The 27,760-nt window shown below is 44.2% G+C and overlaps 1 protein-coding gene across 2 annotated transcripts in view; it reads left to right on the top strand.

The window, feature by feature from the left end:
• ankrd6b (ankyrin repeat domain 6b) overlaps nt 1–27,760 on the top strand; it is a 99,897-nt gene that overhangs the window by 47,714 nt on the left and 24,423 nt on the right. For both annotated transcript variants that reach the window (XM_052095226.1, XM_052095227.1), the window contains exons 3-5: nt 20,230–20,328; nt 26,817–26,915; nt 27,059–27,157. In XM_052095226.1, coding sequence (XP_051951186.1) covers nt 20,230–20,328; nt 26,817–26,915; nt 27,059–27,157 — 297 coding nt within the window. The remainder of the gene's footprint in view (nt 1–20,229; nt 20,329–26,816; nt 26,916–27,058; nt 27,158–27,760) is intronic.

Raw genomic sequence — 27,760 nt, forward strand, 5'->3', positions numbered from 1 at the left:
TAAAGCTGAAAGTCTGCAGATAAAGCACATCACATTATTTTAATTTCAAATCCATTGTGGTGGTGTATAGAGCCAAAAAGATTAGAATTGTGTTGATGTCCCAATATTTATGGACCTGACTGTATGACGCTACTGCAGGGAGTCGTAGGAAGACTGATGACAATACTCTTGGCAATCTTCGTAATGGTCGGAGAATGCCTAGTGATCAAGTTAAAATTCAGTTGATGTCTACACTGCTTACAGGATATGTACAAGGTCCTGAAGCGCTTGATTTTAGCTTTTGGGAATTTTAGTACTGAAATACTTGGAAAATCGGCTTTTTAAAAAAAAAAAAAATGCTTAAATGTGTTTAAAATCAAATTTCTTCTGTGTAATCCAAGTCCATGAAAGATGAGATCCACGTACTCCACTTTTATTGAGTAATGTGTCATTTAATATCCTTTCTGTTTCTGTTCTTACCATCAGTTGTTGATCAAAAAGTAAAAGGAAACATTCATCCTAATCACCATAGCACAGATGCGGTAAAGAACAGTTTGAACTTTTGTTATAGAGAAAGATATAACAGAACCTTTGAGCATTAAGGCTTATTTGTGAACTTAATTCTGATGGGAAATTTATAATGTGGATTTTGCTGAAACATTTTTCTTAAAATTAATACATTTTATGTGACAGTTTGTCATTTGAGTGTTATGTTATATCGAATCCAGATGATATAGAATCGTGAATGTCATATTATAACATCATAAGGAATCGTGAAATAACCATATCGTCCAATCTCTATCAGTTTATAAGCACTTTACTTTTATCCTGTTCCTCACACGATATCTTATGACATCTGAAGACTTCTACTATAGAGCATGACTTCTAAGGAGATTCATTTTAACGTTTGCTTTACATAAACAATTACATTTACAATTCGTTCAGGCACGTTCAAATTACGCGGTAGATTAACTGATAAAGGGTTGCACTTGCGATGTGACAGACGAGTGTACTGAAGAGCATGTGAGATAAAAGTGTCATAGAAGCATCACAAAATGACGTGGCTGCCTCAGCAAAAACCTCATGTGTTTGGGAGAACTCACATTTTTTTAGTGCCACACTGTGGACTTTTTACCTTAGAACAGTTGCAATACAAGTAATGAACCACGTAACATAATTTTGCAAAAATCTCGCCACAGTCATATTATTTTCATGGATAAGTCTGGTCTCACGCACTACTTCCTGTTTGTCAGGAAATCAGTGATCCAGTGACAGATGGAGTGTGGCACATCCAGCTTGCAAATTGTGCATTTATGTGAACAAAGCCTGGTGTACAAACATGTCACAGTTTGAAAGAGACTGTTCTGCTAATCTGTAACTCGTAATGGTAAAGTGCAGGCCCTCACACCTTCCGAGGGAGTGTTCATCGTTTGTGATAGCTGCAGAATACAGCCCACCAGATATGCTAATGTTAAAATAATGCTATAAAAAAACTCTACTCCGTCATTAGCAAACAACAAACTGCATATCTTATGGGAGTCTTTATAATAGCAGGGGGCTTCAACCAGTCAAACTTCAGGACTGTTCTTCGTAACTTTTATCAAAGTGTTTTGCCCCACCAGGGCAAATTAGATTTTTTTTAATTGCTTGAAAAACCATTGTCCCCCTCAACTGGTACACCACTTCTATGACTTTTTTACTCATTCTGTTTTAAACATTAGTTGGTCTAACAAGTGTGCAAAACAGCTAAATAAAATAAGTAACTCAATCTATATCTAAACTAAAAGTAAAAAAAAAAAAAAAAAAAAATGCAAGCTTGTAGTACCACCTGTTTTCTCCAGAGGGCAGTAAGTGAAATTTCAGCTGTGTGGCAATGCACAGTTTATATAGTGAAGAAAAATACCCTTGAGCAGAAGAACAACACAAACATGCGTTGTGTTCAAAACACTTGATGGAGCGCAAATCCGAACTAAGGGATCTCAATATGTGTTTTAAGTATTAAACTATATTAACTTGACACAGTGACATTTAATGTTTATGACGCAACGCATCCAAGACGCTACACAAGCATGTCTGACGCAGTGGTTCATTGATGGTTACTTAAACAAGCCCTCATAATAAATCTCCAACTGATTGACAAATTCACTTGTGAAATGGATTGCTGTGAACTGTATGCCAATGATTGACTTATGATCAATAATATGGTAGTAAACAATACATTGTATTCTAAAGCCACTTTTTGTATTGTCTTATTAATGATGAACTCTTCTGCCACAAGAATGTAATGCATTTTAATTATCTGAATATTTTATATATATATATATATATATATATATATATATATATATATATATATATATATATATATATATATATATATATATTAAAATATTTAAAGATAACTATGTATCATTATTTCATCATTATATATTGAATTATTATTATATATGGGGCTTTCTCAGCAAATAATTGTATATGCAGTTAATCGCGATTAATTAATCGAGACACCATGTAATTAATTAGATAAAACATTTTAATCGATTGACAGCTCTAGTAGAATTCACATGAAGTCAGTAAAAGAAGCTGTTTTAACCACTCGATGATGACTTTAAGTAACCTTTTTGGCCAGATTTGGTTCTAAATGACATCACGCCCATTCGTTCTTTGATTTTGTATGAATTACAATACAGTGGATATAAAAAGTCTACACACCCCTGTTAAAATGCCAGGTTCTTGTGATGTAAAAGAATGAGAAAAAGATAAATCATGACAGAACTTTTTCCACCTTTTAATGTGACCTATAACGTGAACAATTCAATTGAAAAACAAACTGAAATCTTTGAGGGGGAAAAATAAAAAATAAACTCACAATAACCTGGTTGCAAAAGTGTGCACACCCTTAAACTAATACTATGTTGAAGCACCTTTTGATTTTATTACAGCACTCAGTCTGTTTGGGTAGGAGTCTATTAGCATGGCACATCTTGACGTGGCAATATTTGCCCACTCTTCTTTGCAAAAGCGCTCCAAATCTGTAAGATTGCGAGGACATCTCCTGTGCACAGCCCTCTTCAGATCACCCCACAGATGTTCAGTTGGATTCAGGTCTGCTGCAATTGGATTCAGACCATGCTTTTGTGGATTTGGATGTGTGCTTTGGGTCGTTGTCATGCTGAAAGGTGAACTTTCTCTTCATCTTCAGCTTTCTAACGGATGCCTGAAGGTTTTGTGCCAAAATTGCCTGGTATTTGGAACTGTTCATAATTCCCTCCACCCTGACTAAGGCCCCGGTTCCAGCTGAAGAAAAACAGCCCCAAAGCATGATGCTGCCACCAACATGCTTCACTGTGGGTATGGTGTTCTTTGGGTGATGTGTAATGTTGTTTTTGCGCCAAACATACCTTTTGGAATTATGGCCAAAAAGTTCAACCTTGGTTTCATTCGACCATAACACATTTTCCCATGTGCTTTTGGGAGACTTGATGTTTGTTTTTCAAACTTCAGCTGAGCTTGGATGTTTTTCTTTGTAAAAAAAAGGCTTCCGTCTTGCCACCCTACCCCATAGCCCATTCATATGAAGAATACGGGAGATTGTTGTCACATGTAGCACACAGCCAGTACTTGCCAAAAATTCCTGCAGTTCCTTTAATATTGCTGTAGGCCTCTTGGAATTCTCCCTGACCAGTTTTCTTCTCGTATTTTCATCAATTTTGGAGGGACGTCCAGTTCTTGGTAATGTCTCTGGTGTGCCATATTTTCTCCACTTGATGATGTATAGTAAACTATATATCAGTCATTGAGCTATTTAAAATATAATAAGGTCCATAAAGATAAGAAAAGAAAAAAAAATATTATTTTACCTGAAAGCAAATTACTTTTACTGTCACTTTAAGTGTGTGTGTATACACTGGTGGTGTGGTCAAAAGTTTTGAATAATGTACAGATTGTGCTGTTTCGGAAGGAAATTCGTATTTGGATTCACCAAGTGGCATTCAACTGATCACAAAGTATAGTCAGCACATTACTGTAAAAACAGCACCATCACTATTGAAAAAAGTAATTTTTTTATCAAATCTAGACAGGCCCCATTTCCAGCAGCCATCACTACAACACCTACTTGAGTAATCATGCTAAATTGCTAATTTGGTATTAGAAAATCACTTGCCATTATATCAAACACAGTTGAAAGCTATTTAGTTCGTTAAATTAAGTTTAACATTGTCTTTGTGCTTGTTTTTGAGCTGCCACCGTATGCAATAGACTGGCAAGTCTTAAGGTCAATATTAGGTCAAAAATGGTAAAAAAAGAAACGGCTTTCTCTAGAAACTCATCAGTCAATCATTGTTTTGAGGAATGAAGGCTATACAATGTTTGAAATTGCCAAAAAACTGAAGATTTCATACAAAGGTGTACACTACAGTTTTCAAAGACAAAGGACAACTGGCTCTAACAAGGACAGAAAGAGATATGGAAGGCCTCGATAAAACTAAACAAGAGTATAAGTACATCAGAATCTCCTCAAATGTTCTCAGCTGACAGCTTCATTGAATTCTACCCACTCAACACCAGTTTCATGTACAACAGTAAAGAGAAGAATCAGGGGTGCAGGCATTATGGGAAGAATTGCAAAGAAAAAGCCACTTTTGAAACAGAAAAACAAAAAGAAAAGGTTAGAGTGGGCAAAGAAATACAGACATTGGACAACAGATAGTTGGAAAAGAGTGTTATGGATCTTAACCCCATTGAGCTTTTGTGGGATCAACTAGACTGTAAGGTGCGTGAGAAGTGTCCGACAAGACAGTCACATCTATGGCAAGTGCTACAGGAAGTGTGGGGTGAAATGTCACCGGAGTATCTGGACAAACTGACAGCTAGAATGCCAAGGATCCGCAAAGCTGTCATTGCTGCACGTGGAGGATTTTATGATGAGAACTCTTTGTAGTAGTTTAAGTTCTAAACATTTTTTTTTTCCAAATCATACTTTTTCACATTATTAATGTCCTGAGAATACATTGTGATCAGTTGAAAGCCACTAATAATAAAAGTGAATATAATTAACCATTTCTTTCCATAAGAGCAAAATCTGTACATTATTTTAAACTTTTTTAAAATAGTTTTGCCACCATCCATCCATCCATCCATCTTCAACCGCTTATCCGAATTCGGGTAAAAAACTTCCCTATCCCGAGCCACATTAACCAGCTCTGACTGGGCGACCCCGAGGCGTTCCCAGGCCAGTGTGGAGATGTAATCTCTCCACCTAGTCCTGGGTCTTCCCCGAGGCCTCCTCCCAGCTGGACGTGCCTGAAACACCTCCCTAGGGAGGCGGCCAGGGGGCATCCTTACCAGATGCCCAAACCACCTCAACTGACTCCTTTCAACGCAAAGGAGCAGCGGCTCTACTCCGAGCTCCTCACGGATGACTGAGCTCCTCACCCTATCTCTAAGGGAGAAGCCCGCCACCCTTCTGAGGAAGCCCATTTCGGCCGCTTGTACTCGCAACCTAGTTCTTTCGGTCATGACCCAACCTTCATGACCATAGGTGAGGGTAGGAACAAAAATTGACCGGTAGATCGAGAGCTTTGCCTTTCGGCTCAGCTCTCTTTTCGTGACTAACGGTGCGATAGAGCGAGTGCAATACCGCCCCCTGCTGCCCCGACTCTCCGGCCAACCTCCCGCTCCATTGTCCCCTCACTCGTGAACAAGACCCGAGGTACTTGAACTCCTTCACTTGGGGCAAAACCTCATTCCCTACCTGGAGTACGCACTCCATCGGTTTCCTGCTGAGAACCATGGCCTCAGATTTAGAGGTGCTAATCCTCATCCCAGCTGCTTCACACTCGACTGCCAAGCGATCCAGTGAGAGCTGAAGGTCACGGACCGATGATGACATGAAGACAACATCATCTGCAAAAAGCAGCGATGAGATCCCCAGCCCACCGAACCGCACACCATCCCCACCCCGACTACGCCTCGATATCCTGTCCATGAATATCACAAACAGGATTGGTGACAAAGCACAGCCTTGGCGGAGACCAACCCCACATGGAATGAACTTCGACTTTGTGCCGAGGACCCGGACACAGCCCTCGCTTTGGACGTACAGGGATTGGATCGCCCTAAGAAGGGACCCCCCACCCCGTACTCCCGCAGCACCTCCCACAGTCTCTCCGGGGGACCCGGTCATACGCCTTCTCCAGATCCACAAAACACATGTAGACCGGATGGGCATACTCCCAGGCCCCCTCCAGGATCCTTGCGAGAGTAAAGATCTGGTCCGTCGTTCCACGGCCAGGACGAAAACCGCATTGTTCCTCTTCAATCTGAGGTTCGACAATCGGCCGAACCCTCCTCTCCAGCACCTTGGAGTAAACTTTACCAGGAAGGCTGGGAAGTGTGATACCCCTGTAGTTGGCACACACTCTCTGATCCCCCTTTTTGAAGAGGGGAACCACCACCCCGTTCTGCCACTCCTTAGGCACTGTCCCAGATTTCCACGCAATGTTGAAGAGGCGTGTCATCCATGACACCCCCTCCACATCCAGAGCTTTCAGCATTTCTGGTCAGATCTCATCAATCCCCGGGGCTTTGCCACTGCGGAGTTGTTTGACTACCTCAGTGACCTCCCCCAGGGAAATAGAATCTGATCCCCCATCATCCTCCGGCTCTGCCTCTACCATAGAGGGCGTGTTGGGATTTAGGAGTTCTTCAAAGTGTTCCTTCCACCGCCCAATAACCTCCTCGGTTGAGGTCAACAGCGTCCCATCTTTGCTGTATACAGCTTGAATGGTTCCCCGTTTCCCCCTCCTAAGGTGGCGGACGGTTTTCCAGAAGCACTTTGGTGCGGACCGAAAGTCCTTCTCCATGGCTTCTCCGAACTTTTCCCACACCCACTGCTTTGCCTCCCTCACGGCCGAGGCCGCAGCCCTTTGGGCCTGTCGGTACCTTGCAACTGCCTCCGGAGACCTCCGGGACAACAAATCCCGGAAGGCCTCTTTCTTCAGTCGGACGGCTTCCCTGACCACCAGTGTCCACCATGGTGTTCGAGGGTTACCACCCCTTGCGGCACCTAAAACCTTGAGGCCGCAGCTCTCCACCGCGGCTTCGGCAATGGAAGCTTTGAACATTGCCCACTCCGGTTCAATGTCCCCAACCTCCGCAGGGATGCCTGAAAAGCTCCGCCGGAGGTGTGAGTTGAAGATCTCGCGGACAGGGACCTCCTCCAAACGTTCCCAGTTCACCCGCACTACTCGCTTGGGCTTCCCAGGTCTGTCTAGAGTCTTTCCCCACCCCCTGACCCAACTCACCACCAGATGGTGATCGGTTGACAGCTCTGCCCCTCTCTTTACCCGAGTGTCCAAAACATATGGCCTCAGATCCGACGACACGATTACAAAATCGATCATCGACCTTCGGCCTAGGGTGCTCTGGTACCACGTACACTTATGAGCATCCTTATGTTCGAACATGGTGTTTGTTATAGATAATCCATGACTAGCACAGAAATCCAATAACAAACATCCACTTGAGTTCAGATCAGGGAGGCCGTTCCTCCCAATCACGCCTTTCCAGGTGTCCCTGTCATTTCCCACGTGTGCGGTGAAGGGGACTCGTGAGTATCCCCACACCCGCCCGTCGCCTCACACCCTGGGAAACTCCAGAGAAGAATAGAGTCCATCCCCTATCCATGAGTACGGATCCAGAGCCAAAACTGTGCGTCGATGTAAGCCCCACCAGATCCAACTGGTAACGCTCCACCTCCCTCACTAGTTCCGGCTCCTTCCCCCCAGTGAGGTGACATTCCACGTCCCCAGAGCAAGCCTTTGCTGCCCGACTCCTGCGGTTCCTCCAATGGGTGGTGGGCCCAAGGGATGTAGAGGGGGGTTCCACGTTGCTTCTTCGGGCTGTGCCCAGCCGGGCTCCGTGACAAGCCCGGCCACCAGGCGCTCGCCGACGAGCCCTCCATCTGGGCCTGGCTCCAGACAGGGGCCCCGGGCTTCCTCCGGGCAGGGTAACTCCTCCTCTTGCTGTTTTATCCATGAGTCATTTTGAACCATTCTTAGTCTGGCCCCTCACCTGAGACCACTTTGCCTTGGGAGACCCTACCAGGAGCACATGGCTCCAGACAACACAACCCTCAGGATCATAAGGGCACACAAACCTCTCCACCACGATAAGGTGCTGGTTCCCGGACAGGAGTTTTGCCACCATTGTTTTAAAATATAATTTTTTAATTGTTTGATATGCAGCACTTTGAGTCAACTTCTGTTGCTTTTAAATGTGCTATAGAAATAAAGTTTGACTTGACTGGCCGAAAGCTGACCTTACCTAATCTTACAATCTGAGCAAATACCATTTTCATAAAGTGAAAACTGCAGTGACACCAGCTTTTCTGCTGTTAGGGGTATAACAGTTGTGACCCGGACCAGATATGGAGAAAGAAGACCAGGAGTCGAGAAGTTCAATTAAAGAATCAAAAATTTACTGAAGTATAGTCTGCAGTGAAATTGGTAGAGCCAGCGGCAAAGTCTCACGAGGAGATCGAAAGCCAACTCGTACCTTACACAAAATCTTACATCAATTATACCATTTGCAAGGACGTACATTCCATTATTTTACTCCTGATTGGCTAAAAGACCATAAAGTCACAACATATAGACAGCTATGCGGCCTATCAACATTAATCAGCGCACTTGTCATCCGAGCCCGAGATTTACATCTGAAGTGATGGTCGCGGGGTGTCTTCGAGTCGGCCTGGTGTGCATCCCTGGGTTCAAAACCTGGGTAGAAGGTCAAACGCACACACAAAACACTGACGAATGACAGTTCTTCTCTGGGCACAAGAGAGCCAGAGCACAACGTTATCAGGCCATTTAAACCAAAACAGAGAGATAAACTATTCACTCCTCGGGCAGAGGAGAGGGGTAGAAATAACATACATTTCTTCCCTGAAGAAATAATAAGAGAAAATCACACTTCTACTATTCAGGTATTATTACATAGGACTTTAAACCATATAATTAGTCATGGAAAGGTAACAATCAAACACAGAATACATCTGGAACCTATGTTTAACGCATTCTCCCGGCCCCCTCCCCTGAGAGGCTGGAAAGCATCACAGATAAGCTTATCCCCAAAAGACCTTCAGCCTACGTGCAGGACAGAGAGAAAGACTCTGGAATGTTCCTAAAAGAGACTAGTTAGCATTCAACACACATATGATTCAAAGTATATTTCAGTTATGCATAAGAAAATAGAATTGATTATGTGATCATGCATATAGTTAATTCATCACTTTATTAAAAAAGTTAAGCAACAGAATACAGATAGATATTGATATAAAAGGATATATATATATATATATGTATATGTGTATTGATATATCTGAAGAGACAAGGGATTTTGACCCTCACCCTTCAGTCCCCCGTTTTAGACCAATGTGGGGTCCAATACCGCCACGTGTGGTCTACCAAGTGAGGTCATTACGGAAGGTGGAGTGGTAACGCATGCTTCCCTGACAGGTCACACTTGTCTCTTCGCCTCATTGCGGACATTCTGGATACTAAAAATTCCCAGTCCCCACGCGAAGGCTCTCCCACCTTCCACTCACAACAGGGCATGGATGTTATCCTTCTTAAGTTTCTCTTTCAAGCATGTCGTCAGTTTTCTCATTCGGTTCTCCTCCTCGGAAGGGTTCAAGTTACTGCAAGCAGACCTGCATACATAAGAAAAACAGAAACGAACACACATCCACACACACAGACAGAGGACACCCACTCCCAAAAGAGCTCCAAAAGCATATAACACATATTTAACAGCTCCCATGACCAAATCCTCTGACGCAGCCACAAACTCCTCCCAAGCTTCCTCCACATATTCCTCCACTGTTTCCGTCATGTCAGTAAATATTGCTCCTACCCAAAAAGCCAAAACCAATGCTACTGCTATAGCAGACGGAGGTTCCGAATCAGTATACCATGGAGTGCCCTTAGATTTAAGCCATACAGAATTCAAATACTCATAACCTGCAAATGGATCATTAGTTTTTATCTGTTCCAGAAATGCAGTGATAAATTTCTGCCGAGCTGTTTGCGCCTTCAACCGAGGAAAATATTCAGTCTTCTGCTTCAACTCTGCAACACAAAGAGACAGCTCTGCTTCGTTAGCTTTCTTACTCTTATCAACTGGACGCCATGCAGGACCCATGGGGTGTGTCAACCTGTGTTTAGCACAGTCCTCTGATGGAGTCTTAGACTCTAGATCTCTGATTTCCTGTACTGAAGGAATTGTCTAAATTGTTTTGCCCTGTCAAACCACTCATCTCCAATAGCTACATCGGACAACTGAGGCCACATCCTCACCTGAAATGATTTATAACTGTCCCACAACAGCTCCTCATACTTTAAAGGTACCAGACTAGTCTTTGCTCGAGTGTACATCATTTCAATATTCAGTTTAAACACTTGCAAGTGCATCCATGCTGTCACATTATAAGCCATCGATGTAGGATTATAACATTTATCTTCAAGGTAATCATGCAAGTGATCCATGTTGAAAACAGTTCTGTTAGCAAGGTTCCTAGCAAACTCATACTGGTGCAACACATCAGAAAAACTAGCCCAAGTGTAACCTGACTTAACAAAAGAAGCATTACACACCTCCCAGGGTATCTCCATCATCTTCACACCGGTGAGCTTCTCAGAAATTTCTCTACATTTATCAACATCTCCAGGAGGAAACATCTTAACAAACCACTGTTGAATTTCTTTACCTAAACAACGCTCAACATGTGCAGTCTCCTTCCAAGGGTCATCGAATATAGTGTACCTGGGCCAAGAGAGGGACAAAGCATTAATAACAGGCAAACCATTTTTACTGCCATTCAGATCGAACTTGTCCCTGTCAGTTTTATCTATCCGTCCTAACCTATCACAGACTGCACCGTAAGCCCTATTAGTGTCCCATCGGATCATGTGGCATTTAGTTGGGACTAACACTCCCCATCTCATCAAATCCTTATCATTTATTGCTGTTTGATACTCATCAGACCCGGTTCTTCTCTAATCACAATATTGCTGTATATATAGCTTTGGGCTACATCTTTAACGACTTTGTTGTAACCAAGTTCATTCTTAGCTTTGGGAAGATAGTATGACATGATGTGGCGAGGATCAGGAGCACTTGGGTATAACGGAAGTTTCACTGCTTTTCCACCTAAAATCATGTGGGAGTCATTCACATCTGCTACCTGACGCCTCCTTCGTTCTGCTCTACTCTCACCTTTTCTAGATTTTAACAAATATCGATTAACCATATCCATTCGTATAGAGCATGCACTCATGTTTTCACGAGCTATGTGGTCAGGGATCCAGCTCATTGAACTGAAATCTCCTTCAAACAGGTCAACGCCTCCACCTTTTTGCATAATGAGGGTAGTATCGGGATAATTTGGGGAGTGACCAAGCCAATAGGTCACTGTCTCATTTCCGTCCAGACGATAACAACGATCATTTACCTTTTGGTACATGGTCGGAATTAAATTTAGACCCTCAGTTGAATTTAGACATGGGTATTGTACCCATGATGGACGGTTATCGATCTCCTCACAATCCCAATGAGTTGAAAACGCATGGAATCTCCCTGTCCAAATTGAAATTTGAATCCACATCAAAAATGATAAAGCGATCAGAATGTCAGATTCAGTATGTCGTCGGATTCAGCCATCTGTAATGATAAAACATTTGTTCTAGAATTTTAACATACACGACAGACATTTAATGATCCCGAGGTAGTAAGTTGTTACACTTTTCAAGTGGTTTCACCTGTGACCAATGTCTCCATATGGTACCCAAAACCCCCCTGTCCAGTAGAACAGAGGTGTTAGTGGTCAATACCACCTAATAAGGCCCATCAAATTTCGGACCTAAGGGGGAAACTATCTCCCGCTGTAACATTACATTGTCACCTATTTCAGGCAAAGCAGGCATGTCTTTTTGCTCAACATTATCTCGATCTGCTTGTCGTGTGCTAACACTAACCCGTGTGTCTCGCAGACTGTCATCCAAAGCTTTCAGATAATTTTGTAAAGCGTCTTTCAAAGGCCCGGACGGTCCCTCATGTTGCAAGGGGGCATCCCAGGGCAGCCGCATGTAGCGACCTGTCATTACCTCAAAAGGGCTGAGCTGTGTAGTCTTGTTAGGGCTGGCTCTCATGCTTAACAAAATCGCTGGGACAGCCGCATGCCACCCTTTCCCCCAATCCAACAATCTCTTTCTCAATGAAATTTTAAGCGTACGATAAGTGCGTTCAATAGATCCGCTAGATTGGGGCCTAAATGGAACGTGAAAGTGTTGCCTCACCCCCATCAATTTCATGACATTTTTCATCACCTTCCCAGTAAAATGTGTACCCTGATCTGAATCAATTTGTAAGGGCAAACCCCATCTTGGGAAAACTTCATTCAACATAATCTTGGCGGTTGCATCTGCGGTGCAGTTTCTCAGTGGAAATGCCTCAACCCATCTGGAAAACAGATCAACAATCATTAGAATGTATGTAAAACCTCCACTAGGGGGCAGTGGACCTATGAAATCAATTTGGAGGTGTGTCCACGGCCCTTGAGGTCGAGGGGCATGTCCTAAGGGAATTTTCAGCTTAGAAGAAGAATTAACCTTAAGGCATACTAGACATCTCTTACAAAAATCATTGCAAGAAGCCCTCAGTCGGGGCCACCACCAGGTTTTGGAAATCATTGCATGTAGTTTTTCAGGACCTGCATGTGCCAAACCATGATACAAAGACATTAGTTCAGTTCTAGCAGAAACAGGACAAACAAAACGCTCATTAAATTTCCACAGTCCTTCTGCATTTTTCTGCGCTCCTAATTTTGTCCATTGTTCTATCTCTTCAGGGTGATCCTCATCATAGAGTTTAAAAAGGTCTCTGGGGGTCTCACTCTCCTGAGGAGCAACAGCCATAACACTCACGCAAGTCTCAGTTCGTGTTGCAGCCTCTCTGGCAGCTGTGTCAGCAGCTTGGTTTCCTGTGGCCTCAGGAGAATTGTCCGTTGCATGTCCAGTGACTTTGATAACTGCTCCTGTTGCAGGAAGATCACAGGCATTCATAAGTTCTTTTACCTGCTGTTGATGAGAGATCGGCAGACCGGCAGTGGTTAGAAATCCTCTGCGTCTCCACACAGGGCCGAAGTCATGAACAGCACCATATGCATAACGGCTGTCAGTGTAAACATTGACTCGTTTCCCCTGGCTATACTGCAATGCTCGTGTCAGTGCGACCAGCTCGGCCACTTGAGCCCCTCCTCCTGAAAGAGAACCACAGTCAACAGTTTCACCATGTTCATTTACAACAGCCCAGCCAGTGAAGCGTTTTCCCTGTTCATGAAAGCTGGAACCATCCACGAACAACTTCATGGCATCAGAAAGTGGTTCAGATTGAAGAGGGCTCTGGCTGTCCGTCTCGATCAGTCGGGCACAGTTGTGTGCAGTTCCTTCTTCTGGAAGTAAGAAGGCAGGGTTGATAGCAGTTTCAATGTCAATATTTATATCCACATTTTTACTCAAGAGAGTGGCTTCCCATTTAGCTCGTTTTTGATTAGAGATAGAGCCTAAACGAGTGTTTGTTAACAATTTCAGAATCTGGTGTCTAGTGTGCAGTATCACCTTCTGATGAGTCACAATGTCCTCGGTAATCTTTACAGCCCACTCTGCACAGTCGCATATCAACAGGCACGGATGCTGTCCTGCCATTGAAACAGGAATAGGAGCAGAATAATATCCTACCATCCCATAGGAGTTTCTTCCTGGAACCCTTTGACCCAGGGCCGCTGAATAGGATCGAGTTCCCACCCATGTCCATAGATGGAACGGCCTGCTGGCATCGGCATGATGTAATGCTGGGGAGGAAGCAAGAGTTTCTTTGATACTCACAAACGCCTCCTCCATCTCCTCAGTCCAGTCGATCAGCTCCGATCCAGGTTTTCCTCCTTTCAGCACCTCTGTGAATGGTTTAGAAAGTTCAGTGTATTCAGAAACATACTGGCGGCAGTAATTCAAAAGACCCATTACTTGCCTTAGACCAGTAACGGTGTTTGGTTTTGGAAGTTCAATGATAGCTTTAACTCGTTCAGGAGTGATGCGTCTGCCGTGCACACCCACAATTTGCCCCAAATAAGTCACTTCAGGCAGTGCTAGCTGTGCTTTCTTCAAGTTCACTTTGAATCCCCCGTTTTGGAGGGCATTCAAAACAGTCTGTACAGCAGTCAAATGTTTGAACTTGGTTGGACTAGCAATTAAAATGTCATCCACATATTGTAGGACAACAGATCCGTCATATTCAATTTGTTTTCTTACCGGATCGATGAAGGATGCTATTACCTGATGAAACAGTGTGGGTGAGTTGCAGAAACCTTGTGGCAAACGACTCCATGTCCATTGGCGACCCCTGCTGGTGAAAGCAAATCTGCCTTGGTCCTCCTTGGCTAGGGGACAAGTCCAAAAACCGTTAGAAATGTCTAAAGCAGTAAAAAGACAATGTTCAGATCCTATCTCGTGTAGGATAGTTGTGGGGTTGGCCACCAGAGGGTGCATTTTCTCAGACACTGAATTCAGAGAAGTGTAATCAATGGTCAAGCGCCAGCTCCCATCCGGCTTTTGACAGGCCACATGGGAGAGTTAGTGGGAGAGGAGCAGGGAATCACAATCCCCGTTTGCATAGTTCATCTACAACAGTGTCAGCTCCCTCTCGAGCCTCATTTTTCAAAGGATATTGTCTTCTGGCTTCATGCAAAGGACCTGGGATGCTCAGTGGCTGAATCTGTGCTAAACCACAATCATATTTATCTTTTGCCCATACATCAGGAAATTTGGAAATTATAAACTTCCACTCAGGGCGAGTTTCAGTTAGACTAGCAGGTTCAGCCACTGCACATCTCTGCTCATGGTGGGGGCCACTCTTAGATAAGCGAATTGTTTCATTGCAGGAAAGCATTGGCTTATCTAGAGAAAGCAAAACATCAGCTTCGATATATGATATACATTTGTGCCATTTAGACCTTCTATATACAAAGTTTCAGAAGTGATCTCAAGATCGAGAGCTGTAATTGATACAGTCGCGCCCGTGTCAATCAAATTTAAGGCATTGCCGGCCTCCTAACAACGCATGTATGAATGGGCGGGTGTCTGCATAATTACATTAACCGGAGGCCGCTGACCCCTATTCGTCCCCTATCAGCTGCCTCAGCTTTTTGAGCTCAGCTGTAGTCAGAGAGTTAAGCTTCGGAGCATCACTGTTGACAGAAACATCATTTTTAAGACCTTCCTTTTTCTCATTTCTGTGATTTTTTTTTTTTTTTTTTGTTACCACTACGACAATGTCTAGCAATGTGGCCCTCTCTGTTACAATTTCTGCATCTGGCAACAGGCTTGGTACAATCTCTAGAGGTATGACCTCTCTCGTCACAATTATAGCATGTTATGTTATTGCGGGGACTCATTTCCACTTCAACTGACACAGCAGATACTTTACCCACATTAACATCATCATCACGTGTTTGCAAACGGCTCCAGCTTACAGAGCACCAACGAAGCAAATCCTCCCAATATCTGATGTCAATGGCACTGTTCAACAACATGTCTTGGTATTGTTTATTCAATCCGCCGGTAGCGGATTCTATCACTATGGCAGAATCAAGATCTTCTGCGTTGTTGTTTGCAGCACAGTACGTTTCATAGGCTATGCGAAAGCGCTCAATGTATTCTAAGGGGTTTTCGCCAGCCCTCTGTTTAATCTGTGTCACACTGGTCCAGGGAAAAGACCCCCGACCCAAAATATCTTTCACGCGTAACTTGTAATCTGAGTAAGCTTCACAAAACTCAGGCCAATCTGTGGGGACTCTGGGGTGGAAAGGAGCAATCTGAACCGCCCTTAATTTGCTGGTGGGAACCAAACCCTCAACCAAAGACTGTATATCTGCCATCCCCAGATTCTGTTGCCTAGCAACGGCCTCTAGCCTGTCCCATAGAATTTTGTTTGGGTTATACAACTTAAAAGGTTCCAACCCTGCAAGCAAACTGTTTTTCTCAGCCGCTGTGAGTCTGACCCATTGACCATCCTCCCAGCCAGCACCCATCTCAGTATTCAATCCTCCCCAAGCCTGATGTCGGATTGGGGCGGCGAATGCCGTCTCAATGGGTTTAGACATTTCTCTGGGGGACAAGTTAATATTTCCGACCCCCGGTTTTTGCTTAATCTGCTTTGCTTGCACGGCAGGAATCTCCGAAATGTCATAAGGTGGGGGGGCGCGAAACAGCCACATTCAACAATCCGCACGCCTCAGCATATGGCCCATCGTTCTGATTATCAGTCTGATCAGCAGCGCTGAAAGCAGCAGCTGCCTGAGCAGTCTGAGAAGAGAAGGTGGGGGCCAATAGAGCACGGGGAACTGTCTCATTTTTCACAGCATTTTCTGCCTTCTCACAAACAGCCTCGAAACCCTTACTCAAACTACACAGATCACAGCCGACTTCCTGCCCAATAATTTTTGCCACTCTATCACGCTGGGTAATCAAACTAGACCATCCGTCCATCGTATTTGGAATTGCCTTTTCATGGCTTAAAGGTATACCACCCAGTTTACAAATCCATGAATAGGCAAACACGGATAGATATTTGGCCCTATCAGCGTCTTTTTTGTTCTGCAGCCAGTCAATCTGCTGCATGACGTTCCAATCAGAATCAAACCCCTGACTGACCATTTTCTTAATGAGCTGTGCACATTTCTTTGATTTGAGCTCGTCAGAGCAGAGCTGTTTACAGCGTGTGCCCTCCTCGTTTTGGTCAGAACTACTCAGAAAATTCCCTTTATCAGTCATTTTTCTTGGTCACAGTTGAAAATCACTACCGAAAAGATTTTAGTAGCAAATATTTTATGCAGATAAATTAACTATAGCAGCAACAATACTGGATTTCTACACAATACACCACAAAGTATTCTTCACAAACATCCTGGTCACATATACTGATCCATACCAATTTGGGTCATAATTTATTTATTTACTTGGGACCGCTCCTGATGCATCCCTGGCAAAACAATCCCTATTGTATTTTATTTTATTTTATACCTAATATCTGAATCCCTAACTGCCTGATTCACTAAGCTCGGGGTACCCCTATCTGAGGTGGAAGAGATTGAGCAGGTTTACGGTGCCACTGGACCTCCCGTCCAGGGACGCACTCTGCCGGGGTGGTGCTACACCAATGCCCACCTGGGCCCCCCACAGAGCACGCTTCACTTGCGCTGTTTACTGTTTTAACCCTTAACAGCTCTCTCAGCGACTTCTTATACTTTCAATAGTATAATTAAATTACTCTTCACTCGCCTCGTCGGAGTGAAGCTCTCCCGCTCCCCTTCAAAATCTCTTACAGTCAGACAGCCCTAACAATTAATAAAAGCTTCCTACCTTGTTTGCTGATTTGCCAGAGATGTCACCACGGAGTCATTGCCCGCCGAATCCTCCACCAAACTGTTAGGGGTATAACAGTTGTGACCCGGACCAGATATGGAGAAAGAAGACCAGGAGTCGAGAAGTTCAATTAAAGAATCAAAAATTTACTGAAGTATAGTCTGCAGTGAAATTGGTAGAGCCAGCGGCAAAGTCTCACGAGGAGATCGAAAGCCAACTCGTACCTTACACAAAATCTTACATCAATTATACCATTTGCAAGGACGTACATTCCATTATTTTACTCCTGATTGGCTAAAAGACCATAAAGTCACAACATATAGACAGCTATGCGGCCTATCAACATTAATCAGCGCACTTGTCATTCGAGCCCGAGATTTACATCTGAAGTGACCTCGCAGATGGTCGCGGGGCGTCTTCGAGTCGGCCTGGTGTGCATCCCTGGGTTCAAAACCTGGGTAGAAGGTCAAACGCACACACAAAACACTGACGAACGACAGTTCTTCTCTGAGCACAAGAGAGCCAGAGCACAACATTATCAGGCCATTTAAACCAAAACAGAGAGATAAAATATTCACTCCTCGGGCAGAGGAGAGGGGTAGAAATAACATACATTTCTTCCCTAAAGAAATAATAAGAGAAAATCACACTTCTACTATTCAGGTATTATTACATAGGACTTTAAATCATATAATTAGTCATGGAAAGGTAACAATCAAACACAGAATACATCTGGAACCTATGTTTAACGCATTCTCCCGGCCCCCTCCCCTGAGAGGCTGGAAAGCATCACAGATAAGCTTATCCCCAAAAGACCTTCAGCCTACGTGCAGGACAGAGAGAAAGACTCTGGAATGTTCCTAAAAGAGACTAGTTAGCATTCAACACACATATGATTCAAAGTATATTTCAGTTATGCATAAGAAAATAGAATTGATTATGTGATCATGCATATAGTTAATTCATCACTTTATTAAAGAAGTTAAGCAACAGAATACAGATAGATATTGATATAAAAGGATATATATATATATATATATGTATTGATATATCTGAAGAGACAAGGGATTTTGACCCTCACCCTTCACTGCAAAACAAAGCAATTTAAATGTTAGACATAGAAAGAATCAAGTTGATTGGCTAACTGGTTACATGTCAAAGTACCTACGTGCTTACACCATGTGAGCCAATTGGCTAACATATAACAAGTTAAAGGAGTTTGTGTGGAAAATTCTTAGCCACAACAAGTTTGGTTCTAAATGACGTCACGCTACTTTGTAAGGATGATTTCAATATTGCATTGTGTTCTGGCTTTTTTTGTAATTGAGTTCATCTACTGTAAGTAACTGTGCCATTTTCATTAAGCAATAAGCGAGCATGGTACAAAAATGGCTCTAAGTATTATACAGATGTGTTTCAATTGCATCTTATTACTTCTCGAGAAATAAACAGAATATGAAAAACTGCATTTCAATAATTACAGCAGATGATCCTGATAAAAACTTGCCAAAACACAACACTTTGCATTGATGTTAAAAATAATCCTAAATATCAGTAGTAATTTTACTTTTGTGGGGATAATAATCATTTTATTTTTACTATTTTATTATTGTGCTGAATGTCAAAGGTGACCTACTATTTGTCGTATTAGAGAGTGTTTAAAAAGTTTGTTTATCTGCTGTCTGTGCAGTTATCTTTAGGCAGATACAATTTGCACCCTAGTGTAAATACTATTTGCATTTTGTCAAGTAGTACTATTATAAAATTGTGTATAATATATAAACAAATATAGTGTAGTATAATTAGAAAAACCTACAGATAATAAACATGCTATATGTAGTTTAATACACATGCTGCAGTGTATGGTCAGCTCCATTTTACACCTGTAGCAAATAGTCACCATTACCTCTATTGATCCATATACTGCAGTTATATCAGCTAAATAATTTTAACCCTGCAGGTTACTTAAAGAGAACATTTTCATAATTTTGTTTTGTATTATGCCTATGATCTTTACTAAAGTATATTCCAATAAAACTGTAAATCCAGCAGCCACAAAAAAACTGTGTGAAATAGACAGCTTGACTTGAGTGTTTGGGTTTAAAGTTGTCTGTTACATAAATCACAGCTGAATGTAGGTTGTATCAGTGGTCATATCTGGTGATTATCTCTATTTGAGATGGTCTTATGACTGTATAAGCACAAGGATGGTCTTCTGGGAGATTAATCAGATCTGAAAATAACTTAAACAGTAGAAAAGATAACTGATGTCTTGTATTAACCAGTGTTTATCCTCTGCTTGGCTGATGTGAATTTGTTTATTAATTCTTTATTTGCGGTCTGTCCGTTATGTAAATGTATTTAGCTTAATGTCCCTGTAACATCTTATGTTTGGTCATTTCTGTTTTACCTCACATACATTTAGTGTTGGACTGAAATTGTTGAATTATGGCCATGATGCGTCTTTGTTATTGTTGACAAAATAAAAAATAACCCTTTCATTGACAAAATTAACACAATTTATTAGTTTGTTCTGCTTTAGCTCCTCGTGCAGTGGAATGTTACAAAATATAATGATGTTGCATTGTGTCGCAGTAAACCGCTACTCATTGGACAAACTAGCTTGTGAAAGGAAAAGCTACACTATTCTGAAGACAACCAAACTACTCTTACATTACTGAAAAAACATCTTGGTGTTGCTACTTTTAGTTAGTTATTATCTGTTACAGTCAGATGTGTGCGCCTCATTTTGTGTGTTGTTTTCTTGTAGAACGGCAGAACACCTCTGCATTTGGCTGCTTATAAGGGCCATATTGCTGTTGTAAGGATTCTGCTTGCAGCCGGTTGTGACCTGGATATTCAAGATGATGTGAGTAAGGTTTAGACCATTTTTTCTTCTGAGCTCATGTTTATTAGGCTACATGATTAAAAGTGTATAAAACGAGGTGAATGAGCTTTCAGAAAATATTTATGGTGAATTGTGTATTTGTTATGTTAAAATACTTTCTCCTTTCCCAGCTTAATATATAGATACTAAAAGTAAGCAATTTGTTGGTTGATTCCCCCAAAATGTGTAGACACTGTGACTCTGAGGCAATTTCAGAGGCCTGGGGGTGTTCTAGAAAGCAGGTTTAGCGACTTTAGCGACCGAGTAAGTTTACTCAGAGTAAGCGGGTAACCACAACTTTCGGTTCCAAAAACTGAGGTACTGGTAACTTTCAGGGTATGTGTGGCAGTGGGGGCGTGGTCAAGCGCCCGTCTGGGAGAGAAAAGCGGTAAGGGCGCTTACACCTGAGCTAAATTATGTCTAACACCTGTCTCTAATTTCAGTGAGCACGGGGAGAGCGGCATAAAAGGGCAGCGAGTGGGCCTCCAGGGAGAAAGATGACAGACTAACCCAGTGCGCTGTTATTGTGTTGTGTGTGTAAAGTTATAGTGTAAAGAGCAACGTGAATTAAAAAGCTTACCTTGTGGGGAAGACGTGTTTCCTGTCATCCTACATGTGAAGAGTGCTACACTGGTGCCGAAACCCGGGAATTTAAAGGAAACAACATTTCCAAGCATGGAAAGTGGTCGCCCCATAGAGTTCTCCCAGCTGGCAGAAGTCCTCCAGTCCCTCGTCAAGGCCACCAGCAATCCCTGCTTGAGCTCCGGCAGGACCAAGATCGCCGATTTTTTTTGAAATCATGCGGGCTCAGGCAGAGGACCGGCTCGCCATCCAGAGCCTCCTCAGCCAGGAGACCCGCGCTACGCTGCCCCCCCATGCTTCAGAAGATGGGGGCAGCAGATGATCCTGAGGCCTTCCTCGATTTGTTCGAGCGCTCAGCAGAAATCTGGGGCTGGCCCCTCGAACAGTGGGCAGCCCGCCTGATTCCCCTCCTGTCCGGGGAAGCTCAACTTGCGGCACAGCAGCTGCCGGCGATGAACCTCCTGGCCTACGCCGATCTGAAGAGGTCTATTCTGCAGCGGGTCGGTCGGAGCCCGGAAGAGAATCGCCAGCTCTTCCGGGGCATGAAATTAGAAATGTCCGATCGCCCGTTCGCTTTCACTCAACGGCTCCGGGACGCCTGTCGGAGGTGGCTGCTCGCGGGGGACCGCGACGTCGAGGGAGTAATCGACCAGGTGGTACTGGAACAGTTCGTTCAACGGCTGCCTCGGAAGATGACGGGGTGGGTCCAGTGCCATCGCCCGGCGTCGCTGGAGGAAGCTGTTCGACTGGTGGCGGACCACTTGGTGGCGATCCCGAGGGCGGACGAGCCTTCTTCTTCTCTCTCTCTTTCCCCTTCCCTTGTGTCTGCCCCTGCCCTCTCCCCCCCCATGTTCTCTCCCTCTGTTCTCTCCCCAGGGCCCGCTCCTGCCCCGCGCAGGCGTGGAGGGTTCCAGAGACCAACTTCCCGGCCTTGGGAGAATGTACCCTCCCAGCCGCTCTCCTCCTCAGGTGGGGGCGCCCGCCAGCACAAGTGTGGCCGCAACGCCTGGGCCGGCCTGTTGGAGGTGCGGAGACCCGGACCACTTCCGGGATCAGTGTCCGCTGATGGAGGTGGGGATGGTGGTGCGGGTCTCCGACGTCCCGCAGGCTGCCCCCTATCGGGCTGGAGCATACCGGATTCCGGTAAGGATCAGGGGGGGTATTTACCAAGCTTTGCTGGATACCGGCTGCAATCAGACCACCATCCACCAACGCTTGGTTCAACCCGGGGCTTTGGGTTTAGCTAAACTGGTGAGGGTGAGGTGTGTGCATGGGGATGTTCACAAGTATCCCATGGTGACTTTGGCGATTAAATTCAGGGGAAGAAACCATAGTGTGGACGCAGCGGTTATTTCCCGCCTCACCCATCAGTTAATCTTGGGTACTGATTGGCCGAATTTTAAAGATATTTTAGAGGGTATTTGTGCGGATGGGTCCTGCATAAAGAGGTGTGCAGTGTGCGATGCTTTGGCAGGGGAGGCGGAGCCGGGGCCGTCCTCGGCTGCTCGGAATGACGAGGGAAGGGGCGAGGTGGCCACCCCTCCTCTCAGGGAATTCCCTGAGGGGGACTTCCCTCTAGAGCAGTCGCGGGACGAAACCCTTAAACATGCTCTTGACCAAGTGAGAGTAATTGATGGTCAACAGCTCCGGCCGGGCATCGCCATTGCATACCCATATTTTGCCATCATTAGAGATCGGTTATATAGAGACACAGGATGCTCAAACAAAGGAGGAAGTGACACAATTATTGATCCCACGGAGCCGCCGGGAAATGGTTTTCCCGGCGGCTCACTACAATCCTATGGCCGGTCACCTAGGGGAACGGAAAACACTTCTCCGTCTAATAGCCCGTTTCTATTGGCCGGGCATTGGAGGTGACGTCCGCAGGTGGTGTGCGGCGTGCCGTGAATGTCAGCTGGTAAACCCACCGGCCACCCCAAAAGCGCATTGCGCCCTCTACCATTAATCGAGGTCCCCTTCGAAAGAATTGGGATGGACCTCGTCGGGCCATTAGAACGGTCCGCACGCGGACATCGCTTCGTGTTAGTCCTAGTGGATTACGCGACGCGATATCCGGAAGCAGTGCCTCTGAGCAACATCTCCGCACGTAGTGTTGCAGGGGCACTCTTCAAGATAATTTCCCGGGTGGGGATTCCGAAAGAAATCCTCACCGATCAAGGCACGACTTTTATGTCACGGACACTTCGCGAACTTTACGAGCTCTTGGGCATTAAATCGATTCACACTAGCGTTTACCATCCGCAGACTGATGGCCTAGTGGAACGGTTTAATAAAACGCTCAAGAACATGATTCGTAAATTCGTACACGATGACGCTAGAAATTGGGATAAGTGGCTAGACCCCCTGTTGTTTGCAGTACGAGAGGTCCCACAAGCCTTCACAGGGTTCTCCCCGTTTGCGCTGCTGTACGGGCGACGCCCACGCGGTGTCCTTGACGTCATCCGCGAAGCTTGGGAGGAGGGACCTTCTAATAGCAAAAATGAAATTCAGTTCGTTCTCGATCTTAGAGCAAAACTCCACACACTGGGGCGACTTAACACAGGAGAATTTGCTCCAAGCTCAAGAACGCCAACGCCGGCTGTATGACAGGGGTGCTCGGCTACGGGAATTTGCACCGGGAGATAAGGTACTCGTATTACTCCCAACATCGAGCTCTAAATTACTCGCCAAGTGGCAAGGACCCTTTGAGGTCACACGACGAGTGGGGGATCTCGATTATGAAGTTAAACGTACCGATAGAGGGGGCGCACGCCAAATTTGTCACCTCAACCTCCTGAAATTGTGGAGGGAGGAGGCGGCCTCTGTGACGTTGGCCACGGTAGTTCCAGAGAGGGCGGAGCTCGGACCGGAGGTAAACAAAAACTGTAATCTTAACACTCCGGTTGCTTGTGGAGACCACCTCTCACCGCGTCAACTCACAGAGGTTTCCGAATTACAAAAGGAATTTGCGGATGTGTTTTCCCCTCTACCGGGTCGTACAAACATCATACAGCACCACATCGAGACCGAGCCGGGCGCGGTGGTACGTTGCCGCCCCTATCGCTTACCCGAACATAAGAAGAAAATAGTACGGGAGGAATTAGATGCGATGCTTGATATGGGCGTAATAGAGGAATCCCACAGTGATTGGTCCAGCCCGGTTGTTCTTGTTCCCAAGAGTGATGGGTCTGTTCGATTCTGTGTGGATTACAGAAAAGTCAACGCGGTGTCTAAATTTGACGCGTACCCAATGCCCCGTGTTGATGAACTGCTCGATCGGTTAGGTACTGCTCGATTTTATTCGACCTTGGATTTAACAAAGGGTTATTGGCAGATCCCCTTGACACCAATGTCCCGTGAGAAAACAGCCTTCACTACGCCGTTTGGATTACACCAATTTGTGACGCTTCCTTTCGGTTTGTTTGGAGCACCAGCCACGTTTCAGCGTCTTATGGATCGGATCCTCAGACCTCACACCGCGTACGCCGCTGCCTATTTAGATGATATAATCATTTATAGCAATGACTGGCAGCGGCACATGCAACATCTGAGGGCCGTCCTGAGATCGCTGCGGCGGGCGGGGCTCACAGCAAATCCTAAGAAGTGCGCGATTGGGCGTGTGGAGGTACGGTATCTGGGGTTCCACTTGGGTCATGGCCAGGTGCGTCCCCAAATTGACAAAACCGCGGCGATTGCGACTTGCCCTAGACCCAAGACCAAAAAGGGGGTGAGGCAGTTCCTGGGGCTGGCTGGCTATTATAGGAGGTTTGTGCCTAATTATACGGATGTCACCAGCCCGCTGACTGACCTCACTAAAAAGGGGGCTCCAGATCCGGTCCAATGGTCGGAGCAATGCCAACAGGCGTTTTTGCAGATTAAAGCCACACTTTGTGGGGGGCCGCTTCTTCATGCACCTGACTTCTCTCTCCCTTTTGTATTGCAGACGGACGCTTCAGACAGAGGGCTGGGGGCCGTACTCTCGCAGGTGGTGGAGGGGGAGGAGCTCCCGGTGCTGTATATTAGCTGGAAGCTCTCCTTAAGGGAGACTAAGTACAGCACCGTGGAGAAGGAGTGTTTGGCCATCAAGTGGGCGGCCCTCACCCTCCGTTACTACCTGCTGGGGCGGGCCTTCACCCTCTGCTCAGATCACGCCCCACTGCAGTGGCTCCATCGCATGAAAGATACTAACGCCCGGATCACCCGTTGGTATCTAGCTCTCCAGCCCTTTAAATTCAAGGTGGTCCACAGACCGGGGGTGCAGATGGCTGTCGCCGGCTTCCGCTCCAGAAATGGGGGGGGGAGTGGTAGGCAGGCCGGATGACGCCCCGGCCTGAGTCGGGCGGTGGGGGTATGTGGCAGCGGGGGCGTGGTCAAGCGCCCGTCCGGGAGAGAAAAGCGGTAAGGGCGCTTACACCTGAGCTACATTATGTCTAACACCTGTCTCTAATTTCAGTGAGCACGGGGAAAATAAAAGGGCAGCGAGTGGGCCTCCAGGGAGGAAGATGACAGACTAACCCAGTGCGCTGTTATTGTGTTGTGTGTGTAAAGTTATAGTGTAAAGAGCAACGTGAATTAAAAAGCTTACCTTGTGGGGAAGACGTGTTTCCTGTCGTCCTTCATGTGAAGAGTGCTACAGTATGTTAATAACCATAGCAACTTACTCTAAACATAACCGAAGTAAATACAGTTCACATGACATACAGTAAAGTAAAATTAGCATGCACAGATCATGGTAAATACCAGTAGAATTAACCTTAAAATAATAAATATAGTAAACCTATTGCCTATTATTAGAATATTAATAGAATATTAATGTTAAAACCTTTTATGAAGTTCAGTGCAAACAAAAAACAATGTTCGACCTATTAAACTTTAATGTAGGCGAGAGAGGTGTAATACAAATGTTGAATTAAGCTTTTAAAGATTAATTACAAAATTCATACATTGATTCAGTATATGTAACATCAAGCAAACCTTCAGTTCTAAACCGATGCAGATCATGTCCCTATTATGAGTGAAGACTAAATAATGCTTGAGTAAACTTCAAGTTCTGCATTACTGAAATGTGCCGCACATTTCTTCTTAGATCAATTTCCTTGGTGACTCATTCTCTGCTGAGAATGCCTTTCTGAGTTCACCATGAACATGCACAAAGTTTGAGTGAACTAACCCAGAACAAGCATTCTGGAACCAATAACCACGAGTTAGCAATGCTTGGGTTAATCAGCCGAGAGGTTAGGGTTTATGTCTTGGTAAGTTAACCTTGTTTTCTGTTGCAGGAAGCTAGTGGAACAAACTTAGACTTTTAGAGTAAGTTTCAGGTTGACAAAACCAAATAGAGCCAAACCAGTTTAGATCAGGTTCATCGATCTCAAGAAGCTCTGTATAAAGGGTTCGTGCTTAACCCTGAACCCCATGAGCACATGAATGAGTGCTGTTTGCCACGAACAGTCAATGCGTGAAGCTTGGAGAGAGTCGGCACAATTTACTTCTCGTGAGAAATACAGTGCGATTTACTTCTCCACTGCAGCTCAAGAGATCATTTTAAAAGTGTGAAGAATTTGAACATTTACAGAGCAAATAGAAACACCGCTGCTACATACAAGCTTGTTAATTTTTTAATTATTAATATGTATATATTTATTTTAAATGTGTAAGCTTTTATATTCATTTAAATTAAAAGCCTTATATAATTTAATGTTACGAGTGCAAGTACGTAAACAGAACTTACAAAAGAGTTTATAGTTGAAAAATAAATGCATTTCTATGCCCAGCCTTATTTGTTTGGACCAGAGTACTCTGAAATCAAACAGAGAGGTGGAAAAGGCTGATGCAGCCTTTCATTTTTGTGTGAACTCTTTGTATTTGTATTGTATTCTTGTTCCCAGGGTGATCAGACAGCCATACACAGGGCAGCTGTGGTGGGCAACACTGAGGTCATCTCAGCACTCATTCAGGAAGGGTGTGCACTAGATAGACAGGACAAGGTAAGTATACTTTAATATCTCTTTCTTACATGCCAGCAAAGAACAAACAGGTAATAAAATGATAATCAGATGGGTACAGTAGTTGATGTTACTGTTTTATAATTTTTTTTTTTTATGTTTATTATGTATTTTTCCTTTCTCAGGATGGGAACACAGCATTACACGAGGCGGCGTGGCATGGCTTCAGTCAGTCTGTCAAACTGTTGGTGAAGGCTGGAGCCAATGTTCACGCTAAAAACAAGGTAACATTCACTGCCATATCCAAAACAACAGCATGAGCAGTATATTATTAACCTCAAAATTGGAGACCGGGGCTAGTTGTCACACTTCCATTAATATTTCGCAATGTAGGTTTATTTTTGAAAGCAGTTTCTTCACAGGCACAAACCTTAATCTACAAAGGAAATAGATTTCCTAAAACATTATGTCCACAGATGTGGACAGTGAGACTAAGTTGTGACATTTTAAATAACACCAGGCTATAGAAAGTCAGATTTTTTATTTTTTTATCAAATTGTTTATTATGTTTCCAGGACGTTACAGACATTACATCAGAAATTAGCATAAATAATTCTGATTCAAAGTATTGGCCATCATCATCCAATCATTGCCATCCATGTTAAAATAAAATTATACATTGTAAATTGTGAATCTATGTACTGATTATCATTGTCCTATGTCTGTCAAACATAATGAGTGATCCAAACATCATCTGCAGCCTGAAACTGAACTTTAAATAGGAAGTTTGGATTGAATGCACTTAGCTGCATAAAGGGCTATAGGATGCTCCCTATTTAGTGAATGTGGTCCAAAATGTGGTCATTGCGTTTAAAAGCATGCCTTTT

The sequence above is a fragment of the Xyrauchen texanus genome, chromosome 28, assembly GCF_025860055.1.
Source record: "Xyrauchen texanus isolate HMW12.3.18 chromosome 28, RBS_HiC_50CHRs, whole genome shotgun sequence".
Taxonomy (NCBI): Eukaryota; Metazoa; Chordata; class Actinopteri; order Cypriniformes; family Catostomidae; genus Xyrauchen; species Xyrauchen texanus.